The sequence below is a fragment of the Nestor notabilis genome, unplaced genomic scaffold, assembly GCF_000696875.1.
Source record: "Nestor notabilis isolate BGI_N333 unplaced genomic scaffold, ASM69687v1 scaffold2884, whole genome shotgun sequence".
NCBI classification, from domain to species: Eukaryota; Metazoa; Chordata; class Aves; order Psittaciformes; family Psittacidae; genus Nestor; species Nestor notabilis.
Genome location: NW_009925906.1, coordinates 78,966 through 100,229, shown reverse-complemented (window position 1 = coordinate 100,229; position 21,264 = coordinate 78,966). Strand labels below are relative to the sequence as shown.

The 21,264-nt window shown below is 37.8% G+C and overlaps 1 protein-coding gene across 1 annotated transcript in view; it reads left to right on the top strand.

Moving 5' to 3' along the window:
- Positions 1–21,264, top strand: part of LOC104404744 (thrombospondin type-1 domain-containing protein 7B-like) — a gene marked incomplete at its 3' end in the record, with an annotated part of 115,295 nt that overhangs the window by 18,515 nt on the left and 75,516 nt on the right. The window contains exons 4-6 of the mRNA XM_010013263.1: positions 2,808–2,826; positions 7,319–7,488; positions 18,911–19,066. Of these exons, the coding sequence (XP_010011565.1) occupies positions 2,808–2,826; positions 7,319–7,488; positions 18,911–19,066 (345 nt within the window). The remainder of the gene's footprint in view (positions 1–2,807; positions 2,827–7,318; positions 7,489–18,910; positions 19,067–21,264) is intronic.

The following is a 21,264-nucleotide window of genomic DNA, read 5'->3' as shown; positions in this document are numbered from 1 at the left end:
CTGCTGCAGCCTTGCCCCAGGTACAACAAGTGCTTTTAGCCCACTTTTTGGAAGTAAAGAAGCTCCTCTTTGATGACTGCCTTGTGCAGAGCAAATCATCCTTGCCCAGTGTTTGTGCATGGAAAGGGTCACATGTCATGCTTTCTCTCTGTGTCTGAAAGATCATTGATTTGATCATTGTCAGCTATGATTAGTGGTATTATTTGTTAGTAATATTCTTATAGTTGGTACTATTATCATTACTGCTATTACAATAATTACACTTATATATGGAAATAAATTTAAATTATACCCACTAGTTTATGTATTCATATTTTAAAAATTGAGAGCAGATACTCCTGTTCTCTGTAGGGGCTTTTATACTGGTTGCCATTATAGAGAATTTCCTCAACTGCACGAAGACCAGGCAGGTCTCCATGGCTATGCTTTTATTAGTTTTGAAATAGTAATTTTTACGTAAGATTATGTGATTCCCCTTCACCTCCCCATAAAAGAATCTCAGTCCTCCTTGAGGAAAATGGGAACTGATCAGAGTTGTCTAATAGCTTGGACTTTACTTAGCTTCCCTCTGGATACTTCTAGAAATTGGAAACTTTGCAGTCTGTGAGTCCTTGCTTAGTTCATGGCAATCTTTCTTCTGGCAGAAGGTGAGGATTTTGCTTTTCTGGTCTGCAGATACATGCCATTATGCTTGGCTAGACTAGCATAGGAGGTTGCTAATTTACTTTGCAAAGAAAATAAAATACTACTTAATATTTCATGTGACATGTTCTGAGATTGACTGTAAAATGCTTCAAGATTGATAAAATTTTATATGCATGCAGACAAATCTTCCTGTCTGTGAATGAGTGCATTTATTAGTAGGAGTATTCAGTGCTCAAGTCATGAGTTTCTGGGGCTTTGCCAGATACTGTCAAAACCTTTGATAAAGCCTTTGCAAGACATTTCTTAGGAAGGTGTAACCTGTAAAAGTATCTCTATATCACTGGGTTCATTCAAAATCAAATGCTGATCATTTTTATGCACCCTGCTAGCAGAAGAGAAGAACTATAAAAAAAAAAAAATCTGTTGCTTGATTACATCCTACGAAAAGACTCTTGCAGAGTGATTTTTGTTCCTGCCCAAACGCGCATCAATTTCAAAGACAATAGATTAACACATTGTCTTGCTGATTTTGTATAGGAGCGTGGGTGCAGGTGACACCTGATTGGGGTAGACTGGTAGTTAATCAGGGAGTGAATAGACATGTGTCTGTCCCTAGTTTCTCACTTCTACTTTATGACGTTGCACTGTATTAAAGTGCAATTGATTGTAGCGGCTTGGTAGAGCCAAGAGAGCCCAAAAAGTGAGAACCTGCATAGTACTGATAATTTTGTGGTGGTGCCATTTTCTTATAGAGGGAAACCCATTGTTCATTTGGTATACCTCTGCTATGCCCAGGTTTTCATGAGCCTATGAACTCTTAAACTGTCCCCATCCTGCCATACCTGCACACCTTCAGTCCTTGAGGCAACACCTCCAGTGAAATATCTGTGAGGTGGAGTAAACTGCCTAATGAGTTAGCCCAGAAGATAGAGCCGCTTAGATAAAAATAGAAAAAGTAAAACAAACAAAAAAAATCTGATATTTAGTTGTTATTTGTAGGGATGTAGTATCTCAAAATGCAAGTGGTAGGGTAGGCTATGACCTCCTCACATGATGCACTGTTGAAGAGAATTTTGCAGCAGTGCCTGGTTAGTAGACTTCTATTTGACTATTCGATAATGCAGAAACAAGCAGCAATGAAAAGCTCTTCTGTTGCAGTATGTGCTGTGGGTCTACCGGGTAAGGTAGTGGGGGTTGTGACCCCCCACAGTAAGGCTGTGGGGTCCAGAATTCTGTATTAATGAACAGAAGTCAAACATGTTTACGTATGTTATTTAAGTGTTAGCAGCTGATAATGGCTGTCAGCAGTCCATGTTACAGTTTACAGCCTGGTGATTTGGTGTTGGTCTTTGGCAGTTGGTGACCAAGATACTGGAAGTACTTCACATTGGAAACCAGTAGCTTTCAGCCTTAGAAAGATGTAGTGTTAATCCCCGTGAAATAATATAAGAAGTCTTTGATGCTCCTATTCTCCTTATTTCAGCATATTCTCTTTGCAGAGTAATACCTAGAAAGATTATGCTTTTTTCACCCTTAAATACATGCCCCTTCGTCTGTGGCTTTGCTGAGGCTTACCAAACAGTTATCTTTTCTTTCTTCCCCTTACAAGAAGATGATGAATTTAAGGAGATTCAGAGGCAGAAATGAAAGGTTCTCTCCTTCATTTGTCTGGTCTCAACACAAACCATTCGTTCTTTCTTTCTGGTTTGTGTTTTCCTAATAAGATTAGTTTTAAAATCTTTTAAGGTGAGAGTCCTACTTACTTTTCCAGTTCCTGTAAAGCTGCTCTTTCCTATTTTTTGGTTGATTTTAAGACAAGTAGCTTTCCTTCAGCTTTATTCTTTTGGCAAGGATTTTTTAAAGCCTGCTCAAGGCACAACAAAGAAGATGAGTGAGGACAGACTAGAGAGCAAGTCTCTGAGTAGGAGAAGGAAGGGGTTGCTCTAGAGGCCGTGTTTTAATGCAGAGGCAGAGAGCATCCCATTGAGGAATGAAGGTACGTATTACAGACTACATCCACCACCACAGAAAAGCAGCATCTCAAGAGATAGCCCTTACAGATTTTACTTAGCAGGGGGAGATGGGTGACATTATATTCCAGCCTCTTAAAAAGGATCCAAAGGGGGAAGAAATACTTTAAACCTCAAAATTGCTGTGTTAAGTATTACCTCTATGTCCATGGCAAGTCTGAAAGTTAAAGGTCCCATCACAGGTATATGGCAATTAGTGTAAATTTCCTGTAAATAGGAAGAGCTTTTTATTTTATGGCTTAAGTTTACAATAACTTCTTTAATCAATAGTTGAAATGCAAGAAAATAAAACACTTTAACTGCATGTAGGACTCCAGAGCTTTGTATTTTGTTTTACTTTCAGTTGTTTGTTCTGAGGGGATTAGATTAAGCACTTAAAAAGCTTAAATAAATAGGAGGTGATTCTACTTTCTTTTATTGTGATATAAATTTGGGATAGTTCAATTAAAGTGAATGTGTGTATACCAGTATAAAACTTGTGTTAGCACTAAGAGCGTAAGTTCTGTAGAGCAGAAAGACCAAAAGGTTACTATAAATTGGAAAGATATTTAGTACTTGTTTGTTGCATAACTGTCACTGAGCCATCAGTTTTAAAACAATGTATTATATCATTTTTATCCTTGATGCATAGCTTGCTTGTTCACTGGGAAAAGATAGATTTTCCAGAATTATGATTGTGTCTTTAAATCTTTCATTTTTCGTTGTGGTTGCTATGTTAGAAGACAGAGATTTAGAAAAAACCCTTCTTTGCTTTGTTGGAAATTCAAAGCTTTTCAGAAGTTAAATGGTGGAAAATTGGGAAGTTTTAAGACCTGATTATTTCAAAAGGCTTGAGGTTACTGCTGAGTTACAGGTGTGATGGTATCACTTTGTAAATGAGGTCCATTATGCGTCCCAATTAAAGATAAGTGTGAAGTAGGAAAGCTTTGAAAGGAAATTCAGTGAACTGCACTAGTAGGCTGCTGCAGATACGCTTTGGGAATAGTAGCAACACTGCTCGTCAGCCCTTGGACCGTCACCAGTCATGGGCTGCAGCAATGACCTCCATTCAGCTGAGCAGCTTTATTGTCCTCCCTTTGGACTAGGAACCATCTGTGGTGTAGGTTTGGTTCTCTAGCTCCATGCCAGGCACTTCTCCTGTGGCTGCAGTTGGGTGTCACAGTGCAAGAGCATGCTTTGCCTTGGTGGTAACAGAAACCTCTGTGACCTGCTCTTCTACTTCCTGAACTGGCTTTCTAGCAGAGAAATTGAGAGCACTGCTTATGATGTGAAAAGCTATTCAGCTATACCAGCCAAGTTCCCTCCTAGACACTTCAAGCACACACTTCATTGTTCTTAAACTAGAAGCTTTTGCTTGCCCATGTTCTTAAGCAGACTGATATAACCGTCTGTGGATTGTGGAAGTCCCCAGCTGGGATGTTATTTAGCTAGTCCTCTAATCATCAGCAGTGGGATCTGTTAATCTTTGAAGGAGCTAGACCTTCTGCAACTCAAACTGTAGTTTCAAAAACTAGAAAAAGCCTACTGGGAAGCCAAAGGAAAAGGCTGAGATTTTTTCAGCTATAGTAAGAGGTCTCTAGATAAGTATGGACTGCAATTATACTGAGTTTGTATTAGTCTAACTAGATATTGGTAAAAGTTAAAATGAGATGTTAAATCTGTTGTCATTTGAAATTATTGTCGCTGATTGGTTTTGGCATAGTGATCGCAAGAGTACACTTGAGCTGACCAACTTTGATCCAAACGTGTAATATCCCTTCCACTTCCTGAGTTACCACACTCTTCAGGCTCTGGGGCTAGTGAATGGAGTGGCTGGGTAGCATTGGTCCCTTGACTTAATGCTGGTACAGTGCATTTGTGGTACAGTCTGCTCTAACAGTAGAATGTCTGTAGTGGCATTGGTGGCTTTGGTCATCTTTGTTCAATCGGAGAAATTACAGTCATGTGGTAAACCCGCTATGGATGTTGCTAATAATTTCCAAATACTGGCTTGAGGTTGCCAAAGTTACAAAAAGCCCCAAGTACTTGCAAGCCAGCAATCTCAGGTTTTTGCTAATGGCTATTAACAAGCTTCTGATTAAATACAGAGATTATGTAGTCAGCTTCTCTTCATTAAGTAATGTTTATCCTCATTGTCTTTAGTGTAGTCCATAGAACGGCAAAAAACAAGTATCCATACTGCTTAAAACCCTGCAAGGAGTCTGCTACAAAGCTGTCCAAGGTCACTTAATCCATCTGAAAAGGTATTGCATTAGGTTTCCCACTCACAGGGATAGCAATCCCTTAGATACGTTTCTGGTGTGGTGGGCTTGTTAATGGCCTTGAAAATGTGTACCTTCTAAAATAACTAATGCTTGGGGACCAGGATTTGTTATGGGAAAGCTCTGGACAGCTGAGGGTATGTCCAGATTGGAAAAAGCAAGATGGGCTGATGGGGCTAAGACTTTAAACTGCTCACAGCAGAGCAGGCACTGTGGTTTAGCAGAGTAGCACAATATCCAGTTACTCTGTGAAAATATCTGAAGTATCTGAAGGGGCTTTTTGTTGGTTTTTTTTTTTTTGTTTTTTTTTTGGTTTTTTTTTTGTTCTTTTTTTTTTTTATATTTAGGGTCTGATGAAGTTTAATTATCTTTGAGTTAAGATTTAGTTATTTTGCATAATTTTAATCACTGATGGCCCATTTTTCATAGGCATTAACGCTCACAATTTGCACTGAATATGAGAAACAGGTGCTCACACATCTAGAGGATCCCAGAGTTAACAGCTGACTACTTAAGCCAGATATTTATAATCAGTTTTAAGAAATACTTCCCTGAAACAGCTATTTCTGTGGCTGTGTAAAGATGTGTGTGTTCTGTATTTAAGCTTCTAGTTTGAAATTGTAGACTTGAAGAGCAAAATGTCCTGAAGTGGTGTGGAGGATTCCTCTTCAGCCACTGTTTGATGAAGAGCACTCTTCATCACCTTTATGATGAGGAAGGTTGCATTTAACACTGCAGGCCCAAGAAATGCAATTAGGAATTCCCAGAAGGAACTACTAGGAGAAAAAATTCATGGCTGTGCTTGGTATGTTGTGGGAGTTCAAGTATTTCATGCTTGTCATGTGAGAAGTGTATTGTTTTTTCTGTTGGTAATAAACCCCATGAGGTTATCCAAATTTGCACATGGTACTGTATATTATTTCAGAGAGCATGACAGCTCATCTGAAAAGTACCTGTAAATTAAAAGTAATTGGCAGTATTCACAAACATTTTCCATGGGTACGTTGCAAAATCTGTAAGTACTCTGTGGCTAGAAATCATTCTTATACCGATCTTTACAACCTGAGAGAACATTGATGTGTGCTTAGGCAAACTAATATATTTATTTTTTATATAATTTTAAGATGCATGTTTTCTTGCCATAGCTATAATCAGGAGCAGATACTTGCTATGAAGCATACACAGAATTACGATGTGGAAGGCTTTTTCTGCAGAGGCACCTCATTGTGCTTGAGTTTACAGTGATCAGTTGTCAGGTTAACAAACATACAGAGTTTTAACAACCATGGATCTGCTGTAAAAGGAGAGAGCATTTGTCTTGAGGATAAAAGAAGTAAATTATTTTGCATAGCTTACATTACACAAACCCCAAAGATTGTATGGAAAAAAGTAAACTATGAAATTTAGAGCAGCAAAGGAATAAAACAGCCAAAGTGTGAACAGATTGGTTATAAAAACAATATTACCTAAGATTTGCATTCAGGAAGCTAAGACAAGCTCTTTTTCACTCCCCTGATACTGTGACCCGTGAATCAAAATGAATTTTGCCTCTTAAAAGCTGTTATATTAGAAATATGCTATACATTTGCAGATATGTTGGGGAAATAATTTGTGCTTTTAACTGATACACAATACTGTTTTCCCTATAGTTTTAATAAGTTCTTCCTGGCATTTAAACTGGGTACATACCAGTGATGATCATACAACATTCATAATTCGTTGCCAAAGAATGTTATCCTTCTTTGAAAACCATTAATGCTCTTTAGGTGTGAACAGAATGTAGAATTGAAAGTATTTTTATCTGGAGCTTGCTGTGGATCACAACTTCTGGAAACTGAAACAAGAGAACTGAGTTACTTTAACCAATCCCTTGAAGAAATTGGTAGTACCCTAGGCATTTATAAAGCTGTCACCTGTAGAAAAGCCACCCGGTGCTTGGAGCTCTGTTGATGTATGTAGGGTTTTAGCTGTTGAGTGCATTTCAGAGTGAGGTATTCAGCTCTTGGCAGAGAGGGGTTGGTTTAGTGGTTTGAGCCACATGTTTGAAAACTAGTGTTTGCACTTAATCAAACCTCTTAATCTCTGTTCCTTCTTTGCACCCTGTTCAAAGGTGGTGTCAGGATGATTTAGTATTTCAGAATGCTTTGGAGATGTGAAAAGTTTTACACAAGTGCTTCAGACAAATAGCAAATACTTAACCTTTGTAAATTTAACCTTTGTAAATTTAACATTCCAAGTATTTCAAAACATTCCCTGTTTTGGACAGGGAAGCAGTGATATAAAGATGAAACCAATTGTACTTTGTCATCTAATAAAATACCACTCTCTCACCCATAGCTTTTCAAAAACTCTTGTTTTATCTGCTCTCTTTTATTTCTTAAGGTTTGCCTGGAGGACTTCGGAATGGAAAGCTTGCCAAGTTTCTCTCCTCCTTGACCAGCAGGACCCTCGACACCACAAGCACTTAGGCCTTTGTGGAGGTGGCATACAAACTCGGGAAGTCTACTGCATCCAAATCACCGTGGAACTTGGGATGCACCAACTGAAGGAAGGTACATACGTAGGGTCATTCTGAAATGTTTGGCCCATGTAGATTTGAATAAGACTGTGGTCATCAGAATCCTGAGGAATTGCCAGGAGCCAACAACTTTCAGAGGTGAATTGCTGCCAGTTTTGTAGGTCACTTGTGAGGGAGGAAGGATGCTTCAAAGGATGAAGCAGCTAAATTTGCTTGGAGTTGAGTTTTCTTCCTCTCTCGTCTATCAGGTAGCCCAGCCCCTTGGTAGCTGAATACATTCATCTGTGGTTTTAGTCCTGGTTTAGAGTATAAAAAAAGGTGTCACACTCTATTCCGGATATGGCTTTAGCCTCTGCTTCAAACTGATACACAATCTTTCTTGTGATCTGAAGGGGAAAGCAAAAATAATATTGTCACAACTTCTGAGCAGACAGATGGGTTTTGGACTCTGGAAGTGAGTTATATTTCTTTTAGAAGAATAATGAGTAGATACAGATGCATGATGAATAATTCATCTTGGGCTGTTTTATTTACTTTATGTGGTGCTCTTGCAGAATATGTTTTTGAGCAGAGATGTAAGATAATAAGAACACAATATCATATCTTAGATTTATTTACTTACAAAGGCAAAGCAAATGTTTTCTGGACACCCAGTGTGTCCTGGCATCCCCCACAAACTCTGAGATTATACAAAGCCAGAGCTGTTTTAATCTCTACTCAATCCATGCATAGTTGCTGCTTCACCTCTCCCAAACATCTGGCACTACCTTGCACTTCCAACACAAGACCCACTGTTGTTCTGCACAAGTGTTCGATGAACATGACTTTCAAAGTAAGAAAAGTGCTGTTAATGAGAAGTGTGTAACATTTCTTGACTGTCTTCATCCTTCTAACCGCTTCCGTGTTCATCCAGCCACTGTATTGCAAGTGGGTAAGCAGCAAACTTTAACTGACTTCATTCACACTTTATTCTTTTTCGGTATTGTGAATTACTCAAGAAGATTAGAGGAGTGCATCTGAAAGCCTTGCAGCAACATAATTTGTAGCAGAATTGGTGCTGTATATCCAGTGCGTGATCACCTGCAGGTTTTTTCCTTATTTAAAATTCAATTAAATGTAAAGATTACAAGCCATCTCCTCAATGAAAAGAAAACACTGGGATAACTCTTCCTTGTTTTTACAGTTCTAATCCTTTCTTTAAAAAAAAAATAAAAAAATTCATAAAAGCAACTGAAAAAACCCAAAATATGCACAGCAATTGTACAAGGTAAACATTATTGCTGCCATTTCAAGACAGTAGTGCAGATTTGCAGTAGTCCTTAGAAAGTGAGAACCCTATTTACTGCCAACATATTAGCATGCAAATAGAAAGAGGGCCTTCCCAGTTATCCCTTCCTATCCAGTAATATTCAGTATGTCTCACTTGCTAGCTGATCAGTTTTTGTTCTTTGAATAAATAAGGAATGACATCTTTTCAGGCGTTTTTTTCTGGCAATTTGAACTGATAGAATACTTCTATTTATCACTAGGGCATCTCATATTTTATTGAATCATTTTTTCAGTGATGGGGGAAGGATGAGGAAGTGAATCCTATGTATAAGCTAATTTAGAGTCTAATTGCTACCATCAGAAGTATAGTAATTTTTCTTTCTTCACCTCTTGAGTGTCCTTAAAGGGATCATTCAAGGAATCAAACAAGCGAGTCTAATAGGTTATTACAGTCCATCACAGATGTTATTCTTCTGGTTACTTCCAATGAGAATTTGGACCTAGGCCCAATAACATACGTGAAAGATGTGTCCTGTGGTCTCTCCAGCAGCATTCTTGGGTAAAATATGTTGAATCCTAGTTGGAGACAGGTACCATCTGTGATTTATTTATACATATTGCTCAAAGCTCTTTTATCCCCCAAGGATCTCTCTCCCATTTTTCATTTGCTTAGTCTTCCCATCTACCTTCTCTTTTATTAAAATGTGTATATTTAGAAAAGGACACCCTGTTTTCTTGAGTTGTTATATATCGGTTATTCAGAAGGTTAAGTCTTCTGAAAACTTTCTATATTTTGATTATAAAATTCCAACTTGAAGACTGGAAAACTTTCACTCAGGTATTACGTTCAGAAACGCATTGATAAGATTTTATATCTTTCTCCCCCAAGAGGTGACGTAAGAAATCCCTGTCGTGATCCAAGTGAAGTTATATATTGTTTTAGGCCATAAGGAGGAAGTCCATATTTTTAAAATGGGTGATGAGTATTTGGGGGCAGAAGGTCTTCTAATCTTTGAAGTCCTTTGTAATATTCTTGCATTCTGGGACACTTAAATCTAGACACTTGTAAATGTGTAAAGTGTTGTGTCATTCAGGTACTTGTAGGTAAGCCAATGTATAGGCACTTAAGTTAAGAGACTACTATGTTTAATGTTGGCTATTCAGTTGAAGGAATCTACATCTCTACTCCGTTGTGAGACTTTTGTTAATTTAGACTGAACTTTATCATAATTAGCTTTAACAGATCCTTGTGGTTTTAAAGAATCTAATTGAATTTTAACATATTGAAATTTATAATGCTTAATTTTCACATGGAGATGGTCATCTAATACTTAAAGTTTATAATGATTCTTTTGATATTCAGAGCTGGAAGAAGCAAAGCTACATGTTTGAAATGATGTTGCTCTTAAGGAGGAGATAAATTTTGCACAAAAAGTAGCATAGAAAATGCAAGTGAGCTACTTATCTACAGCTCCAGCCTGTCCTTTCTGTCCTTCATCTCTGCATACTCCCTGATCGTTGGGCCTGAACGTTCTGTGTCTGGAGCAAACTGTAGACATAGTGGTGGATACCCTTCTTCATACCTCTTTTTTAATGTAAATCTGTTCACTGGTTTGGAAGGTTTTTTAAATAAAGCAGAAGTGCAGATCCTCAACTTATTTTCAAAGCCAGGCACTGTTAAGTGGACACATGTTTTCTCCTCTCTTGTAAGTGGGCTTTTCTGAATTGATGTAAGATTTTCATGACTGTTGATTTTAGAAAATGAGGTTCCTACATTTACTTTTCTGCCTCAGGATTTTTTTACTTCCTTTCTTGAAGGCCAGGGAGTGTACTTTTGTTTTCTAATTGAATTTTGCTTTTTCGATTTATTCAGAGAGTGTAACCCTTTGTCAGTTGTCTGGGGGTGGCATCCTTTATAAAATTCTCCAGAAGCATCTCCTCTTTTCTCTGAACTAGTTACCTGCTGTCTCTAGTGACTGGGATTGCGTGTGTCTCCATATTTTCTGTAGCTTTCTAACTAGGGATCTTCCTGTCCTGTCATTCTTTCATTAAATTTGTGCCTTATATAACTTGACGTTTTTTCTTTTTTACTTATTTGAATGAGATCCAATTTACCTCTGACTTTCAGAATTTTCTTAAAATATTTTTGAGAGCCTGTCTGCTAAAGTTTTAATTATAAGACTGAAAACACTTTGTGAAATGGTATTCTTCCTTGAATCCTCTTTATTGTTTACCCAGCATAGTAAACTCAGCTAATAAAATGTATCTCTTATTACCATCTCACGAGCAAATCATTGCAGTTTCCTATCTATCTTCCTAATATTTGTTACTTTCCATCTGAAAGTCCACATTAAATTCTCATACCTGTACAGGGTTCTAGAGTTTTTTTTACTTTTTTTTTTTTGCTTTATAAGTGTCTCCATCATATTTGTCTCCATATATTTATTTTTATTTGATCTTGAATTTCAGTAGCAGGTATGTGAGGTAGTTGTGCCTTCATTATTCTCAGATACCTTTTAGTGTTACCCTGCAAAACTATTTCTTGCAGAAGTCTTTATTATTTTTATACCCCTCTTTCCTTTGAGAGATATTCAGCCCTCACCTGTTACTACGCATATTTTCTTGACTTATTCCACTGTAGTTCACCCATTTTTGCTTTATTTTAAGCACGCAATTCCACCTGGTTCATCTTAAATATTTTTTTTTTTTTTTATAAACTTGTGTGTTACCAGCTGTAGTAGCAAAAACTCATTTAGTCTATTTACAATTCAAGATTTAGTAAATACTCAAGTGCCTTTTCAGGTCTAATGGTTACTTTCTGATCCATCCCTCTGTGTACTCCCTTATGTATTTTTGTCTTACAAGCCACTTTACTGACAGAATCCCCAAATGGTCTGAAAGTGAAAGTGTTCCCTGCACTTTCATCTAAGCCCTACTTATACAAGTCTCAAAATGATAATTTAATGGCCTTTATCCTTTCTTGTTTTCCACAAAATATTGAACTTTCTCCCTAATTCAGTTAGACAAAAATGTTTAATCCTTTCTTATCTGATGAGTGAACTTTTTAGGCTATTCTTAATTCTCATATGGGAGATGTTTTGGCACTGTATTTTATTCTCCAGAAATTAGTGTCTCTTTGGAGTTACACAAAGATGAATTTGAGGTCTCTTTCATTTATGTATTTTATTATTCTGTATTTATTCCCACCATTTTCTTTCTGCCCTTTTGTCTTTTCTAGCTCTAAAATATGTGGGTTTGCCTCTTTGCTCTGTATGCTCTGTTTCCTAATGAGGGTGCCACCTTTTTTCACCTGCAAGTTCTTTGTTCTGCTCTGAAACGTGATCTTCCAATGCATGTGTTTTGGGGGATCAGTGTTTCAAATTGGTATATAAGGCATCTGTTCAATAAACTATGGAAGTACTTTCAGGCCTTTTCGTTGGTATTTTTCTTTTCCTATTTGAACGTGCCACCACCCCTTTGGGTGCTATATGTTTTGTGAGCCACCAGATCTGACTCTTTAGAAACAGTAAGATGGTTGTACAGGTGGTTGTCATTTATGGCCATTACCATCCCACATATTTACTGGGAAAAGACATGTTGATGAGAGATAAGCTGCACATAGGAGCTGGCATGGGGTATGTGCTGTTGGAATGGATATGAACCCTGTGTGGAGTATGAACAGTATATTAAATGCACGCTGGTTTTTTGTCTGGGTTATTTATTTAGTTATTTATTTTTGTTTGGTGGGGGTTTTTTGTTTTTTGGTTTTTTTTTTTTTTTTTTAGTTTACGCTAGTGAAGCTGCAGGAGTGAGAAGGTTGATTTACTTACTGGAAATTAGAATTTATGGACTTTGATATTTAAATCCTGTTGTCCTTCTCTGGTATATAAAATTGAAAAGGAATAGGTTAGAATATATTAGTAACGAGAAAACTCGATGTGGACCATAGGGGAGAGGGAAACGATGGTCAGCAGTGGTCTGAAAAAAAGCTCTGTTCAACTGGCTCGAGGTGCAGCAATAGAAACATCCAGCCGGGGGCTTAGTTGTCCTGAATCACACAAACCACATTCTCAGGTAGAAGACTCCCCTCTAAGGATCCCTCTCATCCCAAACCAGTTATTTATCATTGGGATGACCGAGCTGCCTTGAGAAGATGAGAAATACACCTCTGAAGTGTGAAATATATTCAGGCAAGTCTGCATCAGATTTATATTGCTGGGATGCCGAGTTATTGATCTGTAAGCTTACCAAATGCTGAGCAGAATTTACGAGATAAAACTCATATAATGGAAAAATAAATATGTAACAGCTGGCTTCTTCAGGGGAAACCCTTTAGAAGCAAGAGAGGAAATGATTTTATTCAGTTCATTGCAGTACTCGGCAGTAGTGTTTAAATGTGTATTTCAAAAATTTTAGTTTGAATCCATTAGGGGAAAAAAATAAACATTTTCCCTAATGTCTTTTAGAGGTGCAATATTTTCAGTTCTTTCATGTCTAGAAACTAATTAAAGTAAAATGAAGAGAATAATATATAAAAGACTTTGACAGTGAAAGAAGTGTGCCTTCTAAAAAGGTGCCTTATAAAGAATATGCCTTTTTTTGTCAACAAGCTATTTGATATGACCATGAAATATTTATCCCTTTATGAATACTTTGATTTATATAACTGGCTTTGGTATGCTGCAAATACTATGCTGCCCAGTCAGTTCACATGAGATAGATAATAAGTTTTGGTTTAGGGTTTTATCTTTGAAACCTAAGATTTTAATTGCATTTGTATTTTTGTCATTATTTCCTGACACCTGAACTGGATTAATTTTATTCAGAACGGTGACGGTTTGTTGTAAGTCATTTTGTCCCGCTGTTGTTACTAGGATGGGGAGCTACGTTGTGTTCAAACACTAATGTTGAGTCAGATGAAATAACAAAAGGATTGGTATGTACGAGGTTACACCACAGACTCGGGCAGTGGGGAGAGGTAGTGAAGTTGATAGTGGCTGTGCTTGTCCTGGAACAGGAAACATTTGAGATAAATCAATGTTGTGAATATGGGTTAACTCTGCATGGAGCAGCCCTGCTGCTTTCAGGATCTGACCTGGCATGGCCATGCCATGAGTGGTCTAGCTTAGTGTGTCACTATCTTAGCCTTGGGCCACCTGTCCCATTTTCCAATATCATAGACACATCCATACTGGTGCTTTTGTTTGTTGTACCAAGACTTCTGCGGTGATGTGGCATTCACAGAACAGATTTCTGCTCCTTGGTGCTCCTTCCTGTTGAATGAATACTAAACTTAGTGATGGGCAAAGTTCACACTCTTATGAGGCTTTCATGAAGTATATCCCCACCTCTGGGTTTTCTTCCCTGTGTTCTCTATGGCTTCTGTCACCCCACCCGGTCTGTCCCCGTGGTTTCTGGCATCTGCTGGCCTTTTCCGAGTAACAGCCATCATGGCTCAAACATCCTGGAGAATACCTTTTTCTTTCCTGCCATTGCCTTCACTGGCACCGCAGCATCCCTATTGCCTCTGCTGTTTTTCCTGGACACCCTTTATGACTTTTCTCCTCTGCTCTGCTCAGCCATGTATGTGACTGCTGGTGGGAAGCCCCATCTTCTTTCTGAATTTTGCCAGATCTGCAGTTTCTGTTTGTAATCTGTACAAATTTTGCTGTAGCAAAACAACACAGTATCCCAGTTGGGATCAGGATCCCATTGTACAGCAGAAGGTATGGACACAAGGAAACTTTTCATGCCATGGAGTGCTAATAGTCTGTGTCACTTTAATAAAATTGCGGGGATCTTTATTGTTCTGAAATACATTAAACTGTTGTTGCTCTTGGCAATCCGCTATTAACCCTCTTTCATGCTGTGATTAGCCTTCTATTCATACTTTGTTTCTTGTCTATTTAATAGATTTTAATTGAAAACAGGACTTTAACTTTGTGCCTTGTGGCTTCAAAACTAATTGATTCTTCTTAAAGGCATAAAGGAACCCTTTCCATCAGGCATGGGGTGCATTTGGCTCTTTGGTGGAGGGGTGCACTGGACGAGGGTTGGCACCATTTTCAGGCGACTTAAACTCCCTTCACTACTTCTCCTTTGTCTAATGTTTGGTTTTGCTATAAAAACAAGGCTTTCAGGTTAGAGAAATTAAATCTCTATTATGTTTTCCCTATTATTTACCCTATTTAATCCTTATTATGTTTTACACATGTAGGTTTTTTAATAACATGACTCATTCCTTTGTGATTTTCTCAAGTAATTTCCCTTTGTGTTGATGCAAATGTCTTTGGTTCATGAGTCCTGGCAAAGGCAGTAGGAACTTAGAATCATAGAATAGTTAGGGTTGGAAAGGACCTTAAGATCATCTTGTTCCAACCCCCCTGCCATGAGCAGGGACACCACACACTAAACTATGTCGCCCAAGGCTCTGTCCAGCCTGGCCTTGAACACCTCCAGGGTTGGATCATTCACAGCTTCCTTGGGCAACCTATTCCAGTGCCTCACCACCCTCACTGTGAAGAACTTCTTCCTTATATCTAACCTAAAGTTCCCCTGTTTAAGTTTAAAGCCATTACTTCACAAAGATATGCCATCTCTTTCTTGTGCCCTGGCAATCATTAATTTCATTTAGTTCTGCCAAAAGATATGGTAAACATCTGGATTTATTGCCTTGAGAATTGAATATTAGCTAAAATATGGCTGCACCAGTATATAAGAGACAGTCCTGGTATTCTTTGAGTGTACCCCAGATATGTTAGTGGTATTCAGAAATGTCTCATTTAGGTGTTAATGTCAAAAATACTTGTTTTTTCATTGGAAGAGGAAAATAAAGGTAAGGTCCAGGAAAAAAATGTGTTATTTACCTCCTGAGGAATTGAAAAACTGAAGTTGAAAGGAATCACTGCAACCAAAATGTCATCCTGTACATTTCTCCATGTCTGGTCATCATTGCTTTTTAACGTAGGGTTGCTATGTATGCCTGCAAGTATATGTTCATATGAGTTATATTCACAGATAATTTATTTATTGTATTAAAATTACATTATGGAAATAATCATATCAGAACCTATTTTGTCTTCCACTGTTCCTCCAAATCACTACCTCAGTAAAAATATATAGGGAAACAAGATACTTTAGAACCCAATTTATTATCTCCTGCTGGTAGCAATAACCTGAAAATAACAGCAAATAGTAAAATTCAAACTCGAGGCAGACACTGGTGCTGGGAGCAGCTGTAGTCGCATTTATAAAGGATAGATTCAATATAACAGCTATAGAAATGTGCAATGTTTCAGAGGCTCCCAGATTAGTGCTTGATTGCTTTTTCAAGTTTGTTCTATAGATTGGGAAGAACACAGGATTTTAAAAGGTATGAACAAGTGTAATAAATAAGCTGCTACTTCAATCAGAAATATTTCCTCCCTCTTCCACCTTTTTCTTCCCTGGTTTCTGTCTTTCCCCTTCCCCCCCAAAAAAAGTGGCTAATGTTTTTCAAAGGTAAATAATTATGCAAAAAGCAGTGTATGAAAATTCTGGCATTTAAAAAGTCCACAGGAAAAAGCTGCACCTAATAGTAAAAAAAAAAAAAAAAAAAGATATTTATTACAATATGAAAAAACAGCAATAGTAAATCACATCAAGCTATTAAATAAAACAGATGGAAATCAGGGTTCTCAATCTAATGGCTGCAGAAGAGATGAAATTCTTTTATAGAGGACCCCACTGGTCCTTCCAGTCATTCTGGCTATCATGCCAGAGTGACTCTTCATACTTCCTAGTTTTGGAAAAGGATGGTATTGTATATGCATTTATTAATGCCGCTTATTTCTTTTTGTACTTATCTTATTCCTGAAGACTCTCATTGGAGGATTGTAGTCAGTGTAGAGTGAGTATAAGCTGGCATCCTCAGTGACATGACTTAGTGGTAGTCTTGGCAGTAATGGTTGGACTTGATGATCTTAAAGGTCTTTTTCAACCTAATTGATTCTATGAATCTATAATTACATTAGAATAGTCTGTATTTTCTGATTTACATTTTACAGAATACATAGAATTAATTAAGGAAGTGAGTAAACAAGCAGTCTTATAGCAGTGACAAGTAGCATGTTGGTCCTGGAATAGAGCTCCCAGTGCTAGAATTAAATAGGCATCAGCCTGAGGGAAGAAGAGCAGGAAGGTGGTTGACATGGATTTCCTCCAGAATAGGAAGGAGTCTTCCATGAGTCAGGGATGGCTGGTAGGCTCAGCCTACCAACAAAAATCTGCCTCTTTAACATTTTGTAATGATTTTTTCTTGTTTTACCCAAAATCAGTTTTAAATACCCTTGGCACCACTGTTTGTAGCTGGTTAGTTTTCAAGGAGAACCAGCCTGCTTTATCTAGTAGCTTCCACATTTAATGATTAAACTGCAATACAGAAAGAATCTAAAAATCATTGAGGAGGAAAGAGCTATTGCTAGCAATGACACCTGGAGTTAAAGCAGAGTAGGATTGGACTTTATTCCTTGGGTAGCCCATCTTCACTCAATTTCTTTTAATTTCTTCAAGTGAACTTTGAAAAACTGGTACAGTTTTGCAAAACTTGACGCTGAAAGGTAGGTTAAGTCATGCATGAGACCTCTTGATAAAGTAAATACTCTTATCCTTAAAACTCTAATCTCATTCTGTTACTTCACTTGCAAGGTCTCTATAAAAGGTCTGTTTACATTAGCATTCAGGTGAATTTATGTCACCTCATTGTAATCTCTAAATGAGTATGTCAAAGGCCTTAAAGTGTCACAGAAAACATTCAGAAAATGGTCTTTTTTACTAATATATTATCTTTCAGCTAAGAATTAAATCACTTCTTTTTAATCCTGTTCTGATGAGCTGGAATCATAAGCACTGATACTGTTCTGAAGTCTCAGCTTCAGGATGTACAAATCAAAATTTATTGGGATAGGAATTTATTGAAGTCTTGTGTTTTTAAAAAAAACAAACGCGTGTTTCTCTTCAAACTATTAATTTTAAAGAAAATGGTAAAATATCAGAAAAATTAAAGATTCCTCTTTATTATTTTCATAAATTCTTTTCAAGTCAATTCCATGCATGGAAGCAAAGAAAAATAGACATTAAACATAAAAATGAGGATAAAGCAAAATCAGTAGCTATAAAAATTAATGAAGTCTCTGTAATACCATGGCAGAGTAAACTCAAATATGCCTTTGCCTTTTGAAAGACTGCTTTGATATTGATTTATCTAAAGAGACAGCCAAATTCAGCCCATAATGTAATTAAAATGCAATATTATATAATGACTCAGAAGATAGATTTAAGAGTCTTTCCCCTTCTTTTAGTTCTTTCCACTGCCCCTCATAAAAGGGCCAGAGAAGTTAATTCAAACTTAAAGTTAATTGAAATCTCTTATGATAAAGGAAAATACAAAGGGAATCGGCTTTCCAAATTTATTGTTAGTATCAACTAAACTGGTACATGGCAGAGTTTGGGGTTAGTTCATCTCATGGATGAAAAGGTTTGGAGAGCCATGCCTGCCTTGGGTGTAGGTGGCTCAAGTACATGTTAAGGCGCTTTCTGTATATGTCTGTGCATAAGAAAGAGAGCTCTGCTCAATTTTATTCAATTTTATTAAATTAATTTCAATTTTATTGGAAGTAAATGGAGAGAACTCAAAAGTCTGGGCCATACCTCTGTAATGCAGAGGTGGCAGTGCCCCTGGGGTGGATGAATATGCGGAGATTCCCCAGTGCTCAGGTTTTTATTGTCTGCCTCTGCCTGGCTCCCAGTTGCAGTGTGAGCTTTTTGGATTTCATCCTTCTTCTTTCTTCTTCATCTTTCTCTTTAGTATGGTGTAAAGAGGTCTCGTTGGCCATGAGTCCAGGGGATTAGTTTCTAATTTGTTGCTACAGCATTGCTGAAAATCAGCAATGAATTTAATTTTAAAGCACTGTTTACCATTAAGCTTAGTCTTAGTTGGCCTGCTGAATACAGATGATTTAGATAAAACTTTAAGTGCCTTGCTGAACACAGGATTAACTTTTTGCTATAGGAGGTAACATCCTAAAAAAGCGCTGGAGTTTGGTGCATGCTGAAAAATTAAGGCCAGCAATAAAGTCTGGAGCTCCGTGCATTGATCAGAGCAAAGTTACAGCCCTGCTTTTCTTTTTTCTTTTCTTTTTTTCTCTTAGTTACTAGACCAGTTGACGGGAAGCTATGCCTAGGACCTGCTCCCTCTGCCTCGCAGCTGTGTAACCTGCCATGCCCATCTGAATGCGTGGTGTCTGCTTGGTCAGTGTGGGGCCCCTGCCTTCACGAGAACTGCCAGGACCACCACAGAGGAAGAGGTAATGGCTACTCTTACATATTGCTTTTGCAGTGTTTGGGGATCTAAAGCGGGTACTGGAATATGATAAGATTGCAGAAGCAGTGGTGTTAAATTTTACATTGGAATCTTAATGTATTTTTTTTTAAGTTAATCTAACTATAGGATGAAGCTCTTCAATGTGTGTACAGGAGTGGAATATGACATTTAAAAGTTTTTTGCAGTTATTCTTGGGAGAAGAAAAGGGGAGAAAAAAAAAAGGACAAGATTTTCAGCCTGATTCAGATCCTTTTATCCTGCACCAAACTTGTAGAAAAAGAGGATTTCTTGGGATAGCAGCTGCAGGCCTCTGTAGTGCCATGCTGTCCCTCTCTGATCCCCCTTGGAAGTCCAGCTGCATGCCTGGATTCAAGGGCAATGCTTGGGTGAGGTTTATCCCACAACCCTGCCATCTTGGAGTTAGGGTGACACAAGAAATTGTTCTCATTGGTCTGGGTTTGTTTTAAATTCCTGGAAGAAGAGTATGCAAATATAGTTTAACTCCCTGTCATGGTTTAAGCCCAGCTGGTAACTTGGAACCACGTACCAACTCGCTCACTCCCCCGCTTCTTCCTCTCCCTGCTCCCGGAGGGATGGGGAGGAGAATCACAGGAATGTAACTCCCACGGGCTGAGATAACAGCACTCCAGTAACAAAGGTATAATACAAACCACTACTGCTACCAATAATAATGATAAGAGAAATAACAAGGGGAGAGGACACAACCGCTCACCACCCGCTGACCAATACCCAGCCCAACACGAGCAGCGATCTGGGCCTTCCGGGTAACTCCCCCCAGTTTCTATACTGGGCATGATGTGCTGTGGTATGGAATACCCCTTTGGCCAGTTTGGGTCAGGTGTCCTGTCTCTGCTTCCTCCCGGACTTCCCCTCCTCCCTGGCAGGGCATGAGACTGAGAAAGTCCTTGGTCAGAGTAAACATTACTTAGCACCAACTAAAAACGTTGGTGTTATCAGTGTTGTTCCCAGACGGAACGTCAAAACCACAGCACTGCACCAGCTACTAAGAAGGAGAAAAAATGACTGCTGTAGCTGAACCCAGGACACTCCTCTGGGTCCTAATTGACTAGGCTAAAAGTTTGTTGCTGCAACACTTTGAAATTCATTGCGAAGCCTTTCCTAAGGGTCTGAGTGGAAAAGGTGACTGGTAGAGTTCAAGTCAGGGAATGAATACTATTGTTTGAAAATTACACTTTTCTGAAAACAGCGTAGGTTTTTGAAATTATTTGAGCTGATCAGAATTTTTCAAATTAAAAAAGAAAAAGTAAAAAAAAAAAGGTTAAATATAAAGGTTTGCAAAACCATTTAATTTTTAAATTGTTTTGAATGATTTCATTTTGCAGATTTGCGAATGGTGGAAGTTTGGTGTGTTGTATTCTCTGGAATGTTCTATTTTGTGTTGTCATCTCTGTTTCATGGCCAAGGCATTTTTATGCGGCCTCCACTAATGCTGTGTATTTGCCCCTTCTCTGAGACTGTTGTAAGAAAGACCAACGTATTTTTTTAATGTCTTTGTTAGAATTCTGTCATTTACATAACAAAACATGCTGAAAGATACTGGGACATTAATTCTGCATTTTATATAGCAACATGACTTTTGGTTTTATTCAGAAGGAGGCAGTTTATGTAATCAATTCTTTCATTATTTCTGTAACCTTTTCCTTCCACTTTACATTTGAATCTTCCAATTTAATAAGATGTCATTTCAAAGAGGTCTGATATGCATTATGTATCAGAAATCCTTACACCTTCATAAAGCAGAATACTAATTTCTTAGTAAACTGCTCTGTTCCATCTCAAAACAAGTCTTTTCATTAGTGGATTCCTAGGCAGAATATAGATGTCCTTTATATTTTCAATTCCTTTAACTGTTTATCTCTTCCTATCTTAATGTTATTACATTAATATATGGATCAGTGGCAAATTCCTGTATTTGGGCATGTATATTTCTATCTAATGTTGATGAAAGGAAAAAAGAAATTTGAAAAATGTGGGTTGTGGGAATTCTTAACATGCTCTTAAATTTTGCATACAGCCAAGTATTCTTCTAATCAGTTCAGTTTGTAAGCATTGTACCCTGTATTTTCTTTATATCCCCCAGTTCCAGATGACCTATGTAGTTCTCTTGCGACTAGATTATTGGTTGTCGTGGTTTAAGCC